The 20157-nt window shown below is 34.8% G+C and overlaps 1 protein-coding gene across 2 annotated transcripts in view; it reads right to left on the bottom strand.

The window, feature by feature from the left end:
- Positions 1-20157, bottom strand: part of JAK2 (Janus kinase 2) — a 151807-nt gene that overhangs the window by 91462 nt on the left and 40188 nt on the right. Inside the window, exon 3 of one of the 2 annotated variants that reach the window (XM_043989280.1) lies at positions 4611-4861. In XM_043989280.1, the coding sequence (XP_043845215.1) occupies positions 4611-4830 (220 nt within the window). In that variant the 5' untranslated portion in view covers positions 4831-4861. Of the gene's footprint in view, positions 1-3330; positions 3388-4610; positions 4862-20157 lie in introns of those variants that run through there. The other variant, XM_043989289.1, reaches the window with a different exon arrangement.

Raw genomic sequence — 20157 nt, 5'->3', positions numbered from 1 at the left:
CATCGTGCATCCAAAGGCAACTAGAATTATAACTTCATGGGACACATTCTCTCCATGCAGCAATCCTGATGAGAATAAATGGACCAAAAAGATAACTGTGGCTCACATGTAAATATCCAAGCCTGGATTCTTTCCAGACTTCTCTTCTTCACCCTCCTTTCTTTCCTGCCCTCCCCACCCCTTCCAGCTGTCCTATTCCCTTGTCTTCTCCACTAGAATGTTGTTCTTCCTTCATTTTTGTTTTTGTTTTTGTTTTTGTTTTTTTACAAGGCAATTGGGGTTAAGTGACTTGCCAAGAGTCACATAGCTAGTAAGTGTTAAGTGTCTGAGGCTGGATTTGAACTCGGGTCCTCCTGAATCCGGGGCCGGTGCTCTATCCACTGCGCCACCTAGCTGCCCCTCTTCCTTCATTTTTGAAGATTAATGACATCATGAATGACTGATGTCTTAACTTGCACTTGAAGTGGATTTAAGTGAGGCAGAGTGACAAAAAATGTCAGCCTCACTCTCTTTTCCAGAGTCATCAAAGTCCAGTGGCAAGACAAAAGTCAGGACAACTGGTGACAGCCTGTGATACAGTGGATGACATTGGTATTTTTGGTGTCTTACACCAGTTCTAAGCATTCCATAGTACTTGCTTCAGCCACCTTCTGCCACCTTGAAATAAAATGTTGTCATCTTCCCATTCCATTGGGAGAAGTCTTCATGTGGCTGGGGTAGGAATCCCCCTAACTCAACAAGTTTAAAGCCTGTCAACTACCCTCCATTAGAATATAAGCTTCTTGAAGGTAATAATTATTTTGTTTCCTTCTATTTGAATCACCAGAACTCAGCTTAGTCAAGTCAACAAGTATTTATTAAACCTTTACTATGTACACTATGTTTTTGCCTTTCTGCAGGAATGCAAAGAAATACAAAAACAGTTCCTACCCTTAAGGAGTAAGGTGGTAGTGTCTGGCACATAGTAAATGATTAACCTATCGGTAGATAGATTATATAATATATATGTTATATATTATATATATAAACTATATATCATTAATTATTTAAATTAATTAAATATTTAAAGGAACACTTGGGGGCAGATAGGTGGCACAGTGGATAGTGCACTGGCCCTGGATTCAGAAGGACCCGAGTTCAAATCCGGCCTCAGACCACTGTGTGACCCTGGGCAAGTCACTTAACCCCAACTGTCTCACCAAAAAAAAAAAAAAAAAAAAAAGGAACACCTGCCATATTTGTCCAGAAGATGCTCCTCTGTATTTTCTACTTCCTAACATTTTGTTTCTTTGGGCAGTTTTCAAAGCTAGAAATCATGGCTTTATTTCCAAGTGAAAGGGCACTTGGGGGATGCTTTGCTGGGGGGCATTTACAGCTTCAGAAGTGTCTTCTAGAGCTTTTCCTTTAAAAAAGCTTTTAATACATACAAGGAATCCCTATGCTAATCTCAACTCATCCTCATTTTTTTTCTGTTTTAAATAACAGTCTGCAAATTGCAAATTCAGGCTTGTGAGAAAATAATTATTAATAATGGACTTCTGGGGGACATATGGACCCCCCCTCCCCCTGCCACTCCACACACAGGAAGGCTTAGCTCAGAAACTTTAGTTAATCTCTTTTGGGACCAGCCCAAGATGAATGAACAGAGAAACTATGCAAAAGATATCTTGCAAATTAAATCATCTTTGATATCGGGTGACTTTCTAATAAAAAAGTGGGCAAAGAAGCTAAGGATCAAAAAAATGGAAAAATACAAATGTTTACATACTACACAGAAGTTTACACTTAAATAGAACAGCTATCTTCTATTTTTATTGTTAACTTTTGTTTTTACATCACCTGTATCTTCCCCCTTACCTCTTCCCAGAATTCTATCCCATATGACAAGGGATTTTTTAAGTCCTCCCACCTCTACAGAGGGTTTCTTTTTAGAAAAGAATTGTTAAGTGCTAGACATGTTGCATACCAATTGGGGTGGGAAAAGAGGAAATCAAACCTGTGACACAGTTGATATATCGAATTCTGATGAAGAAACTCAGTGGACAAATGCAAACTGGCATCAACTCTGTAATTTAGTCGTAGATGTGTGCTTATGGTCACAGAGCAGTTAAATTATTTCCTCAGGGTCACACAGTCAATACACACACACACACACACACACACACACACACACACATATAAGAGGTGGCACTTGGTGGACTTTGAGGCCAATTGTCTACCACCACCCCTAAGTTGCCTCCAAACACCAAATTATATCATAGAAAATAAAAATGTAACTTAGGAAAAGAATGCTTCTAGATTTAGGGGTTACTTCTGAATAATCTGTATATAATAAGACCACTACTTGGAGCAAAGAGCAAAATCAGCACCAAATTGGAAGATAAAAATGGGAGAGATCAAAGCAGTTTTATCTCGACCTATTTGACCTATTTTTAAAAACAGCATCAACAGGAACAGATAAATAAATAATGAATAAAGGAACAGACATTTCCTGGGCCTATCACTATTTCTACATTAGTTTAACATTTTGGCAACTGACCCAATAAGAAGGCCAAAAAAACATAGAAATTCACCTCAGCCAGCAAACTCTTGATTTTCTTGTTAAACAGAGGAACATAGTAGCTGAGAGCAATATAAGATTTAGACTTTAAACTCATTTGTAAAAAATATTATACAATATGATGGTGGAAGATTATGAGCAGCATCACTTCCAACAGGGAGAAATTGTGGTAAGAAAACTAAGTTTACAGAAAGTTTGGTATGATTTTCAAATAAACCAGATTATCTTAATCACATTTAAAGATGAAACTGGAATAGGAGAAACAAATGGATGAAAACAGAAAATATCATTATTTTATTAAAAAAAAAACTACTGCATGTCACCAACAACAAATAATAGAACCATGACATATCAACACCAACATTAAGGTTTCCAATGTGTTGTTTGAGGAAGTACTAAAGAAAACCAAAATGGCAAAAATAGTTACACTGAGTACTCAGAGAAGGGTTTGTGCTGGAGGCAACATGATTTTAAGGGCACTGATTTTAAGGACATATATCCACATATATGAAAAGAGGAAAGATACTAAATAACTGGGGGAAACAACATGTTATTTATAACTAAAAAAGGGATCTGTGAGGATACTAATAAATATTAACCCATAAGCCTCTTTTCACATCTCTATAAAATCTCCATGAGAAAATACCATCAAGCCCTGCATTTTTTTTGTATCCCAAGAGCTCAGCACAGTACATTGCACATAACAGAAGCTTAATAAATTTCACTGAATTGAAATGAAGTTGGTCTTCATATAAAAGTGGTCAACTCACTGTCTCAGTGTTGTCCTCTATCTTCATGGCTTTACTTGCAAGCCTGGAATACTCTGAAATTCTACCCATTCTTCAAGGTCTAGATCAAATTACATCTCTGTCATAAAATTTCCATGATTCCCCTGCCTCATACCCCAATCTCAACTGAAAATTATCTTTCTCTCCTTAGGCACTGTATAACTTAATTAAATCTATCTTATATTATTATATAAGGTTATGAGGAACAAATGCGATAACATGAAAAATGCTTTGCAAATCTTAATGAATAACATAAATGCCAAATATTATCACCATTATTTTCTATTCTGCATTTTAATTAGTGGATTTTGTATACAATTACCTAATAATATGTCTGAGTTTATTGCTTTCCCTCTATCCTGAACTAACAGCACCGTGAGAGTGGGAAAAAATAATAGGTTTTGGAACACCCAGAGGCCCCCCTGTTTGAGGGGCCTTTGCTGATTGACTCACTTGAAGTTGACTTGATTGAAGCCACACCTACCTGAGAGCCTGGCCCTCACGGCATGGCATGTTCTGCTCATGGACCACCTTCAAGTCCAATGAACCAAAGGATTTGGGTAATGCTATCCAATTAGCTTGAAACAGTGTGTAAGGACCACCTCTCTTCTGGACCCAGAGGAAGCTTCCACACTCAGTTACTCTCTCTCAGGTGCTCTTGGTGGCAGAGGACTTGGAGGAAAAAGCAGACCAGGCTGAGCTCTATTTTTCCTCTAGGCTAGATAGGCCTTCTGAACTTTCAGAGACATGTGTGCTCTCTTTACTAATATTGAATATACTTTAATAAATGCTTAATGCCTCAAAACTGGTGCTAAAGCTTCTAATTTATAAGTAACAACTATATTAGAAACCCCAGCTAATTTTCCCCAAACTTGGGACAGAAATAAGGTGACCACACATATAGTTTTACTCGCCACAACAGCAAGGATGTGTCTTAATCCAATTCCAGAATCACTTCATCTTTGTATCTATCACAGCATATAGTCATTTAATATAAAGCTGATTAATAAATGTCCTGCTTCTTACTGTTATCAGCATAGCTAGCTCTAACAGTCCTTCTCTCTTACACCTCCATATCTGAGGTAAACAAGCTTGTTCTTTTATAAAATGAAACTAAGGCCCCTAGAGATTAAGTGACTTGTCTAATATCACACAGTTAGTAAATACAACACCAGGGATTTGAAGACCTCAAACTCGAAATCCTATACTCTTTATTAACACACTTAAAGTAGCTGTCTATCAACTGCCTTTTTCATACTTACCACAAGCTTTACAAGCAGCAATACAAATTTCCTCAGCAATATATTCCCCAACTGGAAACTGTAAATAATCTCCTTCAGTCTTCCCAAGGGAGTGATAAAGATAGACCTGAAGAACTGGCTCTATCTGCTTCAAAGTATCATCATTCCCAGGAATATCTCCATTTTGGTGGGTAGAAGATGTGGCAGATCCCTCCATTTCTGTCATGGTGAGGCAAGCCATTCCAGTGCTGAATTGTCTTTAGTGCATTTGCCTATAAGAAAAATAAACAAAATCACATATGAAATCAATATTGTTAATGCTACCTTTGAATACAAACTCCTTGAAGAAAGTCTAGTGTCATAATCAAATCATAAATATTCAGTCAGCAAGGCACTGGGAGGAGTTATTAAAGTACAACTGGGATTTATCGTTAACCTGCCCTCAAGGGGCTTACCTACTAACTGGAGAGATACAAACATGTTAAAATAGAAAAAAAAAGTTTTGAATAATAAGTAAGACAGCAATGGAAGAAATGTGGCTTGAGACTAACTGTTAATTATACAGACAACTGGAAACAGTGAGAGGAAGAAGAGAACTTCAGGCTGGGGTGCTTTCCTTTCTTTGTCAGCAAACAGTTTCAAAGAGTGCAGGATATTTGGGAATAAATATATTTGACTTATAAAAGTCAATCTTTCTTTCTGACCTAAAAAGTATGAAAGGGAAAAAGATACCAAAAAGAAAAAAGTGAAGATGAATTAGATGTTGCTAGAACATTAAAAAAAAAAACTGAATTAGCAATAAACTTTTAAAACACCATACTTGAAAGGTCAAGTGCTAAATAGAATATAGTTGTACTGAATAGTAATCATAAATGATAAAATTGCCAATTTGGTTTAAATTGAAATGTGCAGCAATGCAGGAAGAGAAGTTTTCAGTTGGATAAAAATCTTTATATCAAATATGATTAAAATATGATATTCAAAATATATAAGGAATTTTCACAAAATTTTAAGACCAGGAACCTTTCCCCAAAGGATCTGATCAGTTTTCAGAAGAAATGTAAATGAACAAAAACCACATAAAATGTTCCAAATCAGATCAAAGAACTATGAATTAAAATAATTGAGTTTTAATATCATACTCATCAAATTAGAAAAAAAAATAAAAAGCTATAATTCCTGATAGATTGGCTTGAAAAGAAAGATGTACCGATATATTCTTTCTTTCTTTCTTTTTTGGTGAGGCAATAAGGGTTAAGTGACTTGCCCAAGGTCACACAACTAGTAAGTGTCAAGTGTCTGAGGCTGGATTTGAACTCAGGTCCTCCTGAACCTAGGGCCAGTGATTTATCCAATGTGCCACCTAGCTGCCCATATTCTTTTTTTTTTTTAAATGAGGCAATGAGAGTTAAGTGACTTGCCCAAGGTCACACAGCTAGTAAGTGTTAAGTATCTGAGACCGGATTTGAACTCAGGTCCTCTTGAATCCAGGGCTGGTGCTCGATCCACTGCGCCACCTTGCTGCCCATATTCTTAATGGTTTTATAAATTAGTTCAAGCATTCTGGAAGAAAAGTAGAATTATACTAGAAAAGTAACTAAACATTCCAGATTCTCTGACCCAATTTTTCCAAGCATTTATCCTAAGGAAGTCAAAGACAGAGGGAAAATTCCCATGTAAACTGAAATATTTTTATTAGCACCTTTTTGTGGTAGCAAGAAACTAAGAACAAAATGAGAACTTGTTTATCTCAATAAACAAGCATACAAATGTAACCAAATGTTCTTATGTCATTAAAAATTATATAGATATGAAGATTAAAGAAACTTGGGAAGACAGATATAAAGTAATTCAGAGTAATGTGAGCAGAAGCAAGAACCATTTATACAACAATAAACACAATAATGTTGAAAAGGAAAATGACACTAAAAGATATCAGAATTCTGACTGATGTATTGATCAATCTTGACTTGAGAGGACAAATGAAGAAACATACCTTTCTTCCCCAGTAAAACTGCTATAGGCTATGTATCTGAGACTATGGTCAAGTGAGGTAAGTTTCTTCAATAGCACCTCTTAAATAGCATGGTCGAGAGATATGTTTTGTTTCTTTGTTAAAAGAAAAGGTTTAAGGAGTAGGATGGAGGTTGGGAAATAATGGCGATAACTTTTTAAAGTACCAGTAAAATATTAGATAAAACAAAAAGACCTTGGACTTGAGTCAGATGACCTAGATCCCAAACCCAGCTCTTCCACTCAACTTAACTGGGTGAAGTTAAGTTAATTAACTTCTCAGAGCTTCAATTTGCTGATCTGTATAATGAGGGGATTGGACTAGATGGTTTCCAAGGTCTCTTCTGACTCTTACATTTTGTGACTCTAATTATGTTTTCTAATTATTCATTGAGACAAAAATCAATTTCTAATGAAAATATATAATTTATAGACAGTACCATCCATATTTGCTGATGACATACATGATGGTTTACTTTAAAAATCTTAGTGAATCAGCAGACACTGAGACAATTTCAGTAAAGTAGCAGAAATCAAAATACAACCACAAAAATCAAATGCATTTCTATATAGTAATTTTAAAATCTGGGAGGAAATAAGACAAAGGCGATTCTCATTCAAAAGAACCAAGAAATGCATGAAATCTTGGATTTGGTCTACTAAGACACAACAAGGACCTGCATAGGTACAGTTACAAAATGTTCTTCAAAAAGATAAAGAATGACTCAAATGCAATGAATATTCAGGGTACGTGATTGGGCTGTGTCGATATAATAAAAATGACAATACCACCTAATTTAATTTATAGATTTAGTACTATGCTAGTTCAACTACTAAGGGGTATTTTTTTTAGTGTTAGATAATATATGTATTTGGAGGAATAAAAACATAGAATATTAAATGAAATAATGAAACAAAGTAGGAATGTCAAGGGAATAGCACCTCCAGATTTCAAATTATACTATAAGGCAGAAATAACAAAAACTATTTGGAACCAGTTTAAAAAACAGAAAAGTAGTGCAATGGAAACATACTAGATAAATTTAAAAAATCAGAAATAAGTGAACTCAATAGCCTAGAATTCAATAAGCTCAATTAATAAATTACTTAGGAAGAACTTTTTTGACAAAATTTGTTGAGAAAACGAGAAAGTAGTTTGACAGAAATTATGTTAAGAACAGAAGATTTTAGCCCTAATCCATGAACTAAAAAAAAAAACTATATTTCAATATAATTTATTTCCTTTGTAAAAATACTTAGCAACTTTATTTTATACATTTAAAAATACTCTTCTGAGGAGTCTACAGACTTCACCAGAATGCCAAAGGAGTCCATGATACAAAAAAAGTTAAGCTCCCTTGCTTTAGACAAACTTATTATATCATATACCGGAATAAGTTTAAAGTATGTATGTGGTTTGAATATTAAAAGTCCCACTAAAAAACAGAAAACATTGTGTACTTTTAAAAATTATGGATGACTGGGCAGCTAGGTGGCGCAGTAGATAGAGCACCCACCCTGGACTCAGGAGTACCTGAGTTCAAATCCAGCCTCAGACACTTAACACTTACTAGCTGTGTGACCCTGGGCAAGTCACTTAACCCCAATTGCCTCACTTAAAAAAAAAAAGTTATGGATGACTAAGGGAGTGAATTTTTAATCAAACAAGGAAATGGAAGAATCAAACACAAAAAAGAGAATTTTATTATTGTAACTGAAAAACTTTCATAAGAACAAAATTCATGGAACTAAGAAAGCAAAGAAAGTGGTTGTGTTGGAAAAAAAAATTTGTAACAAAATTCATTTTAAGGGTCTGATACCCCAAATATATAGGGAACTAACACAAATATATAACACCAAAAGTCATTCCTTTAAAGACAAATAGTCAAAGTTTTAAGTTTGAAATGTCTAACAACTGCAAACCATCAATGACTATATGAAGCACTGCTTCAAATTCCTAAAAATAAGAAAAACACAAATTAAAAGAACTCTTGAGCTCATACCTATCAAAAGGGCAAATATGAGTAAATAAGAGAATACATCTAAGTTGTTCAAATAACTAATCCTTTGGAGTGGTTGAATATATTTGCATTTGTTCTATTCAAAATTATAATTATGTAAAATATGGTCACTGGTTCTATACCCAACAGAAATATGCATATAAATTTGAATAATGCTACTACCACTTCATGGGTCTCATAATCTGTGAAATGGTCCAACTGTTCTGGAATGCTATTTGGAATTATATTAAAAAAAGAGAGAGATAAAAATGTGCATAATTTTTAACATACAGATAACAGTGCTAGGCATATATCCAAAAGAAGCCAATGATAGAAAAAGAGGTCCCATATAAATCAAGCTATTTAGAGTTATACTTTTTTTTTTTCAGTAGCAAAGAACTAACAACAAAGTAGATGTCCATTGATTCAGGACTGCATAACCAAAAGTTGTGGTATATTAACATAACTGAATATACGCTATAAAAAAGAAAGATTAGTATGAAGAGAAATACTTATATGAATTGGGATAGAGTCAGATAAACAAATCCAGGAAAACAATATATACAATGACTACAATAACATAAATAGAAAGAACAATAACAAAGTAATCAAAAGTGAATGCTATGGGATTATAATGACCAAACTTGGCTCCAAAGAAGAGATAATGAGGTCCTTCCTTTTCCCTTCTTTGCAGAGGTCAAGGATTTTTGATATGGAACAACACAATATAAAATGTCAGACTTTGCTGATGTGTTTTGGTGAACTATTTTTTTTCTCTCTCTCTCTTTTTTTAATCCTTTATTATAAAGGATGGTTCTATGGGAGGCAGGAGAGGGAAATATTGGGAAATGTAAGTGATGTAAAAACAAAAAATCAATATTTTTTAATTTAAAAAAAAAAAGAAAACAGAGTTCATTTTGTCCCAGCAGAACTATAGCTCAGCAGAAATCACAGCAAAACACAAGCTGATAAAAGCATCCAGTTTTTCTGCTTTTCTACAATTGAAAGACACAGTAATTTAGAAAAGCACTGCTTGTCTTCAAACTTTCTATTAATTCCATCACACAAAAGATCAAACTTTATAATAAAATGATCTTTTGTCTTATAAACAAACGATTAAGAAGAAAACTAGGTAAAAACAATCAGGTAATTATTTTGACTTCTCATTTTTCTAACCTTTAAAGACTTGCCAACAAGCCAATATACATAATTTGCCAGGAAATCACAAACCACATTTTAACTCTCCAGATTATCAAAAGTGGTAGCAAATTCACAACAGGTGCTCCTGGGTTTAGAGCACACCTATTTTTCTTCAAAGGACAATCAATAGCAAACAATAGCAAAAACTTTTGACCTAAACTATATTATCATCATGTAACATTTACTGGAGAAATACAGAATGTTCTTTACAGAACATCAGCGATCATAACCCCTTTATTCCTTAAAAATTTATCAAGTATTTTTTGAGATCCTAATGTGTGCACAGAATTGTGCAGGGTCACATGAGGTATTTTATTGTTGAGTCTTAAGTCTCTTGAAACTGGCAAGTTAGACCATTGGATATATCAGAAATGTAGACAGCTAATCTATTCACTTAAGGAAATGGAGCCTGAACCAAAAAGTTATGAAAATTTGTAATCATATTTCAAAGTTCTATTCCTATTTATGGAGGGTGGGTGGGAAACAAATAGTTGGCATAGTAGATGATGTGCCAGGCCTGGAATCAAGATGACTCATTTTCCTGAGTTCAAATTTGACTTCAGACACTTATTGTGTCACTCTGGGCTAGTCACTTAACCCTATTTACCTCAGTTTCCTTCTCTGTAAAATGAGCTGGAGAATGAAATGGCAAACTACTTCGGTAACTCTGCAAAGAAAATCTTAAATGGGATCATGAAAAGTCAGACATGATGCAAATAACAAAAATTCCTCTTTTTTTTTTAAAAAAACCAATTAGTTTACTGTAGAGCAAACTACAATCTGTGGACATATATACTAAAAATGTTCACTGAAGTTACCTTTCAGGTGTTACTTGTCAAGAGGGTATCTATGAACAATAACTAGAAAAATCAGAATTCAAGTCAATTTAACAAATACTTATACACCTAATAAGCAATATGCTGCAAGTCACAGAAAGGGATACAAAGATGAGTAAGACATTATCTCTATTCAAAATAGCGGCGGGGGGGGGGGGGGGGGGGGGGGGCCGAGAAGGAGAGGCATAGGAAATATATCCAAGTAAATAGGGAATATACCCCAGTATAGTTCTACCATCACAACAGGCTTTCAAAACATTCAATACTTGAAAAAATAGAAAGGAAGTAAAAGAACTCTTAAGTGACAATAATTCTAAGATTGTTGGGTCAAGTTGTATTTTGTTATAGTTTCAATGTCCAAAAGTACTGAAACATTATTTTTTATTGTAGTATATTTAACCTTCTTTGGAGCATACAAACTACTCTGACCTTCAGTACTCAGCTATAAATGCATCAATTAGTATATATCTATGTAGATATTTACAGTATATTAGTGAAGGCACACCAATGAGATTCTTCTAATCAGAAGCCAAAGATTTCCCCCAAATCTGGCTCATATGAAACCTGAGTATGGCTCACACTCTGTGTTATTTTTCAGCGTACCCTTATATAGGTTTTTTCCCCTTTACAGATATCTCATTTTAGGATGCAGCATGTCAGAGGGTGACATATTGAAATTAAAATGGAATAAGTGTATTCAAAACATATTATATATTTGCAAGTTCCCAAGACATAAAAATTATATGATTATATTTTTCATACTTAAAATTAACTTCAAAAAGGTTTATGATAGTCTGAATATTTTCTGCTATTCCTTTTATTGTACGAGACTAAAACTAATTTTCTGAAATTGTCATTCAAAATTTCAACCCTTGGTATATAACCTTAAATAAATATTTCCTAGAAAACATGTAATATTTTTCATTTGATGAAGTACGTAATTTGAAAATACTCTGAAACAACAGATTTTTTAAAAATTGTCCATAAAATTGTCAGCATTTATAAGCAATGCTATTAAAATAGCTGCAAAAAATTTATTTGGAAAAGACTAAAAAGAATCTACTTGGTTTTTCTAATGTGTACAGAAAACTAATTATATGTCCTAAAGCACTAAAAATGTTGTTGTGGTAACCAAATGCTAAAAGAAACAAAAAGGTTTTAAATACGGGTATCTTAAACAATAGATAATTTATTGTTGTCTTAGCTATCTTATGATTTTGCAATGTTTTTTGAAAAGGCCTATTAAAACCAGAAATCTTTTAAATTCAACTCTATAAATGTCAGAATAATAAATTTACATCATGTAACTAATTACAGTTATTGGGGTGTCAGTTTATTTTGCTTTCTTGTCTCTACAATAGCCTATAAGGAGTGCTAATTACAGTTATTGGGGTGTCGGTTTATTTTGCTTTCTTGTCTCTACAATAGCCTATAAGGAGTGCTCTGGTTCCCTATCTGAAGCACCAAACTGAGACCACAATATGTGAAACAAAGATCATTTTATCTCTATGAACACAACTCTAAGAAAAACAGAATCCTACAGAAACATGTTTGAGAGACACAAAAGCAAACAAAGGCCTGAAAGAAAACTAAACTCTTCACTCTTATTTTATAAAAAGTAAAAAAAGTAAATTTGATGGTTTCATTATTTCTAGAGACATATGAAGTAGCTTAATGCATTAAAATCCAGGTCACGGGAAAAAATTCCAAGAAAGAATCAAACCACTATAAAAACAAAAATAATTATAAATAATGTTGAAGGACAAAAAGATAGTCTCATAAGTTACTATTTTTAAATGATGCTGAGCTTGTGATTCAACTATTATAAAAGTTTTATCTCAAAGTAACAAATAAATATTATGTAATTATTATCAAATGAAATATGTATATCCTACATATATTATCCTAAATTAAATGAAAAAAAATATAAGGAATAATAAATGATAAAGACTTAATGTCTTACTTTTAAAATCTAGGTCATAAGCCGAAATACACATTGGCCATCCTCAATTTATAGATAGACTGATTATTTTAATTTTTAAAATGTGCAATTTTCAAGCTACTAAATACAGTAATGTTTTGTTGTAGGACAGACAGACTGGAGTGAAGGTTTATATTTGGTAAATGCCAACCACAGATCAGGTTCCACCTATACTTTAGTTATTTATATTTTTTAATAGTTCTATTAAATTACATATACCATATATTCATATTTGTATGATGCCTTATGCGTGGCAAAGCATTTTCTTTCCTCAATGATTTAGAATTGTTAAGAAAATGGCTAAAATGTTCATACCTTTTGACTGTAAGATACCATTACTAGATATATACCCATAGGATGTGTCAAAGAAAGAAAAGTCCCATATACACCAAAATACTTACTATGAGATCAGTTTGTGATTAGAAAAAAAAAAGAACTGGCAACAAAGTAGATGTTCACTGACTTGGAAATCACAAAAGAGAAGCATGGGAAAATTTATAGGAACAAAAGAAATAAATGGAACCAGGTAAACAATGTGCACAATAACAAATGTAATGCAAATGTAATTAATAAAAAAGTAAAAAATGAATATAGTGGTGATTATAATGACCAAGTTTGCTCTAAAGAAAAGATGTGAGAATGTATTTCCCTGTACAGGGGTGGGGGCACTATGAATATGAAACCCTATATGCAATGTTGAACTTCAATAATGGGCTGATTTAGTTTTTCTGAGCTATTTTTCCCTTCTTTACTTTTTATTCTTTGATTTAAGAAATGGCTCTTAAGTGAGGAGCAAGGGGATAGGAATATTTGGGAGATAAAGTTAATATTAAAAATGCATTAATAACTTTTAAGTGCTTTCCTAACAAACAACTCTGAAGTAGGCAGTATAATTCCCTATTTATAGATGAGGAAATTGAGGCTTCATGAAATCTACACCACAATGTAACAATAACAATACAGTAATAACAACAGCTGCAAAACCCAATCTATCATCCACGTTGTGGGGGAGAGGAAAAGGGGGTGGCATGACAAAAGGGGTGATAAGGAGGGAGTGGCAAATTAAGAGAATGTGAAGCAGGGTGACTCTATGTACTCTGAGACTACTATAATAGTTGTGAAGACCTGGCAAGAACAATTAAATGCCAGCCAGTTGGACTCTATTGACATCATTGATTGGATTGGCACGACAGTGTTATGTAACTGCAATAAATAGGCAGTATTACATAGGGTTGCAGATTGGCCCAACTCAGAAGCATCCTGTGATTAACCTGACTTGGAAGTCAATGGACTGGCACTCCTCCACATAGTCTGATACCACAAAAAAAAAACCCCAAATTTGATGGTTTCATTATTTCTAGAGAAATATGGGGGCAGCTAGGTGGCGCAGTGGATAGAGCACTGGCCCTGGATTCAGGAGGACCTGAGTTCAAATCCAGCCTCAGACACCTGACACTTACTAGCTATGTGACCCTGGGCAAGTCACTTAACCCTCATTGCCCCACCCCACAACCCCCCCCCCCAAAAAAAAAAAGAAAAGAGAAATATGAAGTAGCTAAATGCATTTAAAATCCAGGTCACCAAAAAATTTCCAAGAATCAAGTCACAATAAAATAAAAACAACAGGCCTCAGACACGGGCTGTATGACTGTGATTGTTTTGCTTCCATTTACTCATCTGTAAAAGGGGAATGAAATTGTTGTGAGGATCATAAAGTGCTTGGCATAGTGCCTGGCACAGAGTAAGCACTACATAACTATTTAGTTATCATTAGCAATTAACTAATGAGTATCAATGCAAATTATTGAAAAAATATTACCAAAAAAGCTAAAGAAATATATTTAGAAGATTATACACTATGATTATGTTAGGTTTTTGTATTACATATACACACATACATACACACACACATATATATATCAGGACTGCAGAATTGATTTAATGTTAAGAAAATCAGATAAAGCATAAAAAACTTATCATTTTACAGATGATATGATGGTCTATTTAAGAAACGCAAAAAGATTTAACAAAAATCAACTGAAACAATAACATAAACAAAGTTGTAGGATTTTTGAAAAACCCTACAAATTACCAACTTTTCTATATGTTGTTCAAACCCATTAGAATGAGAAATAAAAATTAGTTTCATTTGAAAGAACTGCAGAACATAGAAAACATTTTAGAGTCTACCTACCAAATATATAAGAACTATATTAATATAAATTTCTGACAAAACACCCATTTCTGTTAGGAACACTAAAAAGTATAGGAATAAATGGACTGTTCCTTACTATTAATAAAGAGTAATCCTTTTGAAACTAAGAGCCAGCATTATATATAATAAAGAAATGCTAGGGCCTTTCCAATACATTTGTGTATATATAGACAATAATATTTATAATAATATTGCAATTTAGCAAATAATTGTCTTTGTGCTAAAACTACTTTTTAGCTTCCTACGTATGTACTAGACAAAAGCTTCACATGCAGAACACCCACAATTAATATTTAAAGGGAATCTAAAAATGGTGATTGCTAGTAACAACTATACTCTTTATATCCAGTCCACTTCTGTCACTGTGGAGTCAGGATGAAAGTAAACACAGGGCAATTCTTATTTTTTTTTCTTTGTTTCTTTTTCTTTGCATGATGGATTGCCATAGACAAATAATTTGTCATCTAATAGTCAAAACACTGGTGACAGAGGAAGACATGATCAAACAAAACAAAGCGAAACAAAACAAAGCATACTGGTCAGTAGCAAGAACAAGAAGGGATAACAAAGAGCTTGAATACCTACAAAATTTGAAAAAAAGAGCTTTAAGGTATCCTAAATACTGGGCTTATACTGTGATACTAATCTGTTATTTCATTGTCATAAATGATTATACAGCCATTTGAATTTAGTTTTCCTATCATTAAAAACCATAATGAAAATGAGTCAATATTAATTGATAGGGTAGTAAAGATTTGAATAGACATAGTGATAGAACTGCATGACCCTAGAACCTATTTAAATCTGGATAACTTTCAGGTGGAGGTAATTCCTCTACTTTTGTTTTCCCAGATTATTAGGAATGGGAAAGTAGGAGGGGTAGAAAAAGGGTGTCACAGGAATGCCTATGAATCACTAGAAAACCTCCCCCAAAATCTTAAGAACAATTATTACAACCATGTTGTAGCTTTCTCCCTTTTTTGATATACAAATGGCTTGACCATTCTACCTACCTTTTATAGTTGTTCATCTATACAACTTTCTCAATATTCTCTAATATGAAATCCCTTATTTCAATCTGCCACTGTCTATACTGTTTATGAAACATTCTCATTAACACTGCTATACTTGTCTATTTGTTGCTTCCACCTCCCCTTTTGCACTCTATCCTTCAAAACACAGGTACAGGTTACTTTTCTATACAACTTCTCCCCTCCACATCCCACCCCAATTAACACATTTATCCCTTCTCTGATTTCCTATTGTACCTAGTGTTTGTACTACAATACAACAAACTTTTATTACTGTCTTTTAATTTTTTTTATTTTTTGACTAGTTTAGAATTTTATTTTCCAAATTACATGTAAAAACAAATTTTGACATAATTTTTTAAAACTTTGTGTTCCAACTTCTCTTCCTCCCTCCCCCTGCCCCAGAACTCAAGCAATTCAATGCAAGTTATACATGAGGTGTCATGCAAAACATCTCCATATTAGCTAGGTTGTGAAAGAAAACAGACAAAAACAAAACTTCAGATTAAGGAACTGTGAGCAGCTGAAATAAGCCTCAGACTCCCCGAACGGGCCACCCCTCCCCCAGCGTGACTGGCTCTCCCACAACCGCCCCACAGGGCCTTAGGAGCCCAAGCCCAGTTCAGTGGGGATGCACAGTAAGCCTCATGCAGATGCCAGCTTCCTCTGCCCAGCCCCCAGCCCTGGGAGTAGCCAGGGAATTAGCCTGGCATGCACATGAGCATGGTATGGCCTAACGGTCCGGTGAGAAAGAAGGGTTCATTTCAGGAGCGGAGGTAGTGAAAGGGGTCATTAAGGTGAAGCAGGGGTTGCTAGAGTGAAAAGAGGGGTCGCTACAGAGAGAGAGAAAGAAAAAATGGAGTGAGAGACAATGGGGAGGAGGCTACAGAGACACAGAGAGAGGAGTGGAGCAGTGAAAATGAGAAGACACACTATAAAGACACTATGGAGATAGGAGAGCTAGCAAGAAGATAGAGATGCTAGTGGGAAAAGCAGTGGTGGGGAGCTGGAGTGAAGGAGAAAAGGAGTGAAGGAGAAAAGGAGTGAAAGGGAGAGGACTGAAGGCAAACCAGTCGAAGTGAGGCATGGCTGCAGCAAGGACAGTGGCCAGCATACCCTCAGGCAGCAGGAGAGAAAGTTAAAATGCAGTCAGGTTGTATTTTACTTTTGTTATCCTTGTTTCTATATTTAACTCTAAGTTTATTCACCTAAATAAACCCTTTGCTCTTAAATTGTAAGAGGCTTCCTAATCTTTTTTCTAGTAGTCTGGGAGAAGCAGTGGGGGAATTTATAAATGGCCCATACTAAATTAAGAGCAGTCAGATAGCCAGTCAGGAATTCACAGATTAGAGACCAGTTAAATATTTTTTACATTGAATGGCAACCTCGAAGGGACTTATGGGCCAGTTATAATTTTTCAGCTATAGATATAATTTTTCAGATATCTTACAATTATAAATTTACAGATTAGCAGTTATAGTTAATATAATTTTTGATGGAACTATTGAAAAAATATGCTTCAATCTTTTCAGATACCATCAGTTCTTTCTCAGTAGATAAATTACAATTTTCATAAGTCCTTCAGAATTATCTTAGATCACTGCATTGCTGAAAATAGCTAAGTCATTCACAGTAGATCATCTTATAATATTGCTGTTATTTTGTATATAGTACATTTCACTCTGTATCAGTTCACGTAGGTCTTTCCAATAGCATACTGCTCATCATTTTTGTTGTTGTTGTTATTTCCAATAAAGGAACTAACAAAAAATAGATTTCAATCTCTATTCAAGTACCATCAGTTCTCTCTCTGTAGATGGACTGCATTTTTTCATAAGACCTTCAGAGTTGTCTTGGATCATTGCACTGCTGAAAATAACTGAGTCATTCACAAGCAGATCATCTCACAATATTACTGTTATTTTGTATACAGCAAATTTCATTTTGCATCAGCTCATACAGATCCCTCCAGGTCTTTCTGATAGTATCCTGTTCATTTTTTTTATAGCAAACTACATTTATATAGTACTTTAAAGAGAGATTTCCTTAAAATAAACCCATGAGGTTGATTATTCCAACAACAGTAATAGATAACATTTATATAGTACCTTAAACTTGACAGAGATTTTCTTCACAATAGCCCAGCAAAGTAAGTACCATACATTTTGCCATCATCACAATCAATCATCAATCATCCATCAATCCTCATCATTGTCAATCAATCCTCATCTTCTTCATTCAATCCTCATCATCAGTCCTCATCATCTATCAATCCTCATCTTCCTCCAATCATCATCAATCCGTCAATCAATCAATCCATCATCATCATCTTACATTACTCTTGGTTCTGCTTCAAAATTTTTTCACAATTACTATTGTTAACTGTTTCCCTCCATCCTATTCCCTTCCCATGATATTTACTCTATTTTCTATCTTCTTTTACCCTATCCCTCTTCAAAAGTGTTTTGCTTCTGACTGCCTCTTATCCCCCTCTGCCCTCCCTTCTTTCACCTCTCCCTACTTATCCCCTTCCCCTCCTACTTTACTGCAGGGTTAGATATATGTGTATGTCTTCCCTCCTTGAACCAACTCTGATGAGATTAAGGTCTTTGAGCTAATTCTGATGAGTGTAAGGCTCATTCACTGCCCCACTCCTCCCCCATTTCTCCCCCTACTCCATAAGCCCTTTCCTTCGAGATTTCACCCCATTTTACCTCTCCCCTCCCCTCTCCCCCAATGTAATCCTCTCCCCCCTCAATTTTACCCTAAAGATGTCATCATGGACAAAACACCTGCCCTGGACTCAAGAGGACCCAAGCCCAAATCCAGCCTCAGACAAAAGACATTCACCAACCCCTCAACCCCAGGAATGCCACTCAACCTTGACTGCCCCACAAAAAAAGATAAACAAAAAATAAATGCTTTATAGATATCATCCCTTCATAATCAATTCCCACTAATGCCCTCTGTCTAAATTTATTCCTATCATCTGCCCCAACACTCAGAAAGCTCTTATGATTTAGACGTATCATCTTCCCATGTAGGAATGTAAACAGTTTAACCTTTTAACATCTCTCATGATTTCTTTTACCTGTTTACCTTTTTATGCTTCTCTAGGGTCTTACATTTGAAAATCAAATTTTCTATTCAGTTCAGGTCTTTTCATCACAAACACCTGAAAGTCCTCTTTTCCACTGAAGTCCCATTTTCCTCCCTGAAAGATTATACTCAGTTTTTCTGGGTAGGTGATTTTTGTTGCAATCCCAATTCCTTTGCCTTCCTGAATACCATATTCCATGCCCCCCAGTCCTTTAATGTAGAAGTTGCTAGATCCTGTGCTTTCCCGACTGTGGCTCCACAGCATTTGAACTGTTTCTTTCTGGCTGCTTGCAACATTTTCTCCTTGACCTGGGAGCTCTGGAATTTGGCTATAATATTTCTGAAAGATTTCATTTTGGGATCTCTTTCTGGAGGTGATCAGTGGATTCTTTCAATTTTTATTTTGTCTTCTGCTTATCTATACTAGCTAGCATTTCCATGAACTCTATTTTTCTTTCTTTCTTTCTTTCTTTCTTTCTTTCTTTCTTTCTTTCTTTCTTTCTTTTTTTTTTTGGTGAGGCAGTTGGGGTTAAATGACTTGCCCAAGGTCACACAACTAGTAAGTGTCAAGTGTCTGAGGCTGGATTTGAACTCAGGTCCTCCTGACTCCAGGGCCAGTGCTCTATCCACTGCGACACCTAGCTGCCCCCATGAACTCTAACTGTAATGCACACAGGGATAAACTGGGGAAGAATAGAGGATAAAGTTGATATTGTTCGTTGGAAATTATCCAACAAATTAAATCAAATCTCAAATTTTTATGCCAATGGTAGGCAAAGTGTTAAAAATAATCCACCACATCAGATAATCTGAAAGGCACTTGAAACTGATCACATTATAAAAAACAATTTAAATGGTTTACATTAACACTGTACTTTACCTGGCTATGTTTTGCTTAGATTAATATTAAAATTAATTTGTATTCTGGAATGTATTTGCCAGGTAGATGGCACAATGGGTATACTGCTAGACTTGGAGTCAGGATGATGGCCTGAGTTAGAAGACCACCTTGGACACTTCCTAGTTGTATGACCCTAGAAAAATCAGATGACCTCTCTCAGTTGCAGTTTTCTAATCTGCAAAATGGAGGTAATAAAAGCCTCCATCCCACAGGGTTCTTAAGAGGATCAAAAAACATGCAAAGTGCTTTGCAAACTTAAAGTGCTATAGAAATGTTATTAAATAACATCATC

The sequence above is a fragment of the Dromiciops gliroides genome, chromosome 1, assembly GCF_019393635.1.
Source record: "Dromiciops gliroides isolate mDroGli1 chromosome 1, mDroGli1.pri, whole genome shotgun sequence".
Lineage (NCBI taxonomy): Eukaryota > Metazoa > Chordata > Mammalia > Microbiotheria > Microbiotheriidae > Dromiciops > Dromiciops gliroides.
Note: the sequence above shows the minus strand (reverse complement) of the source record. Positions and strands in the feature narration are given on the sequence as shown.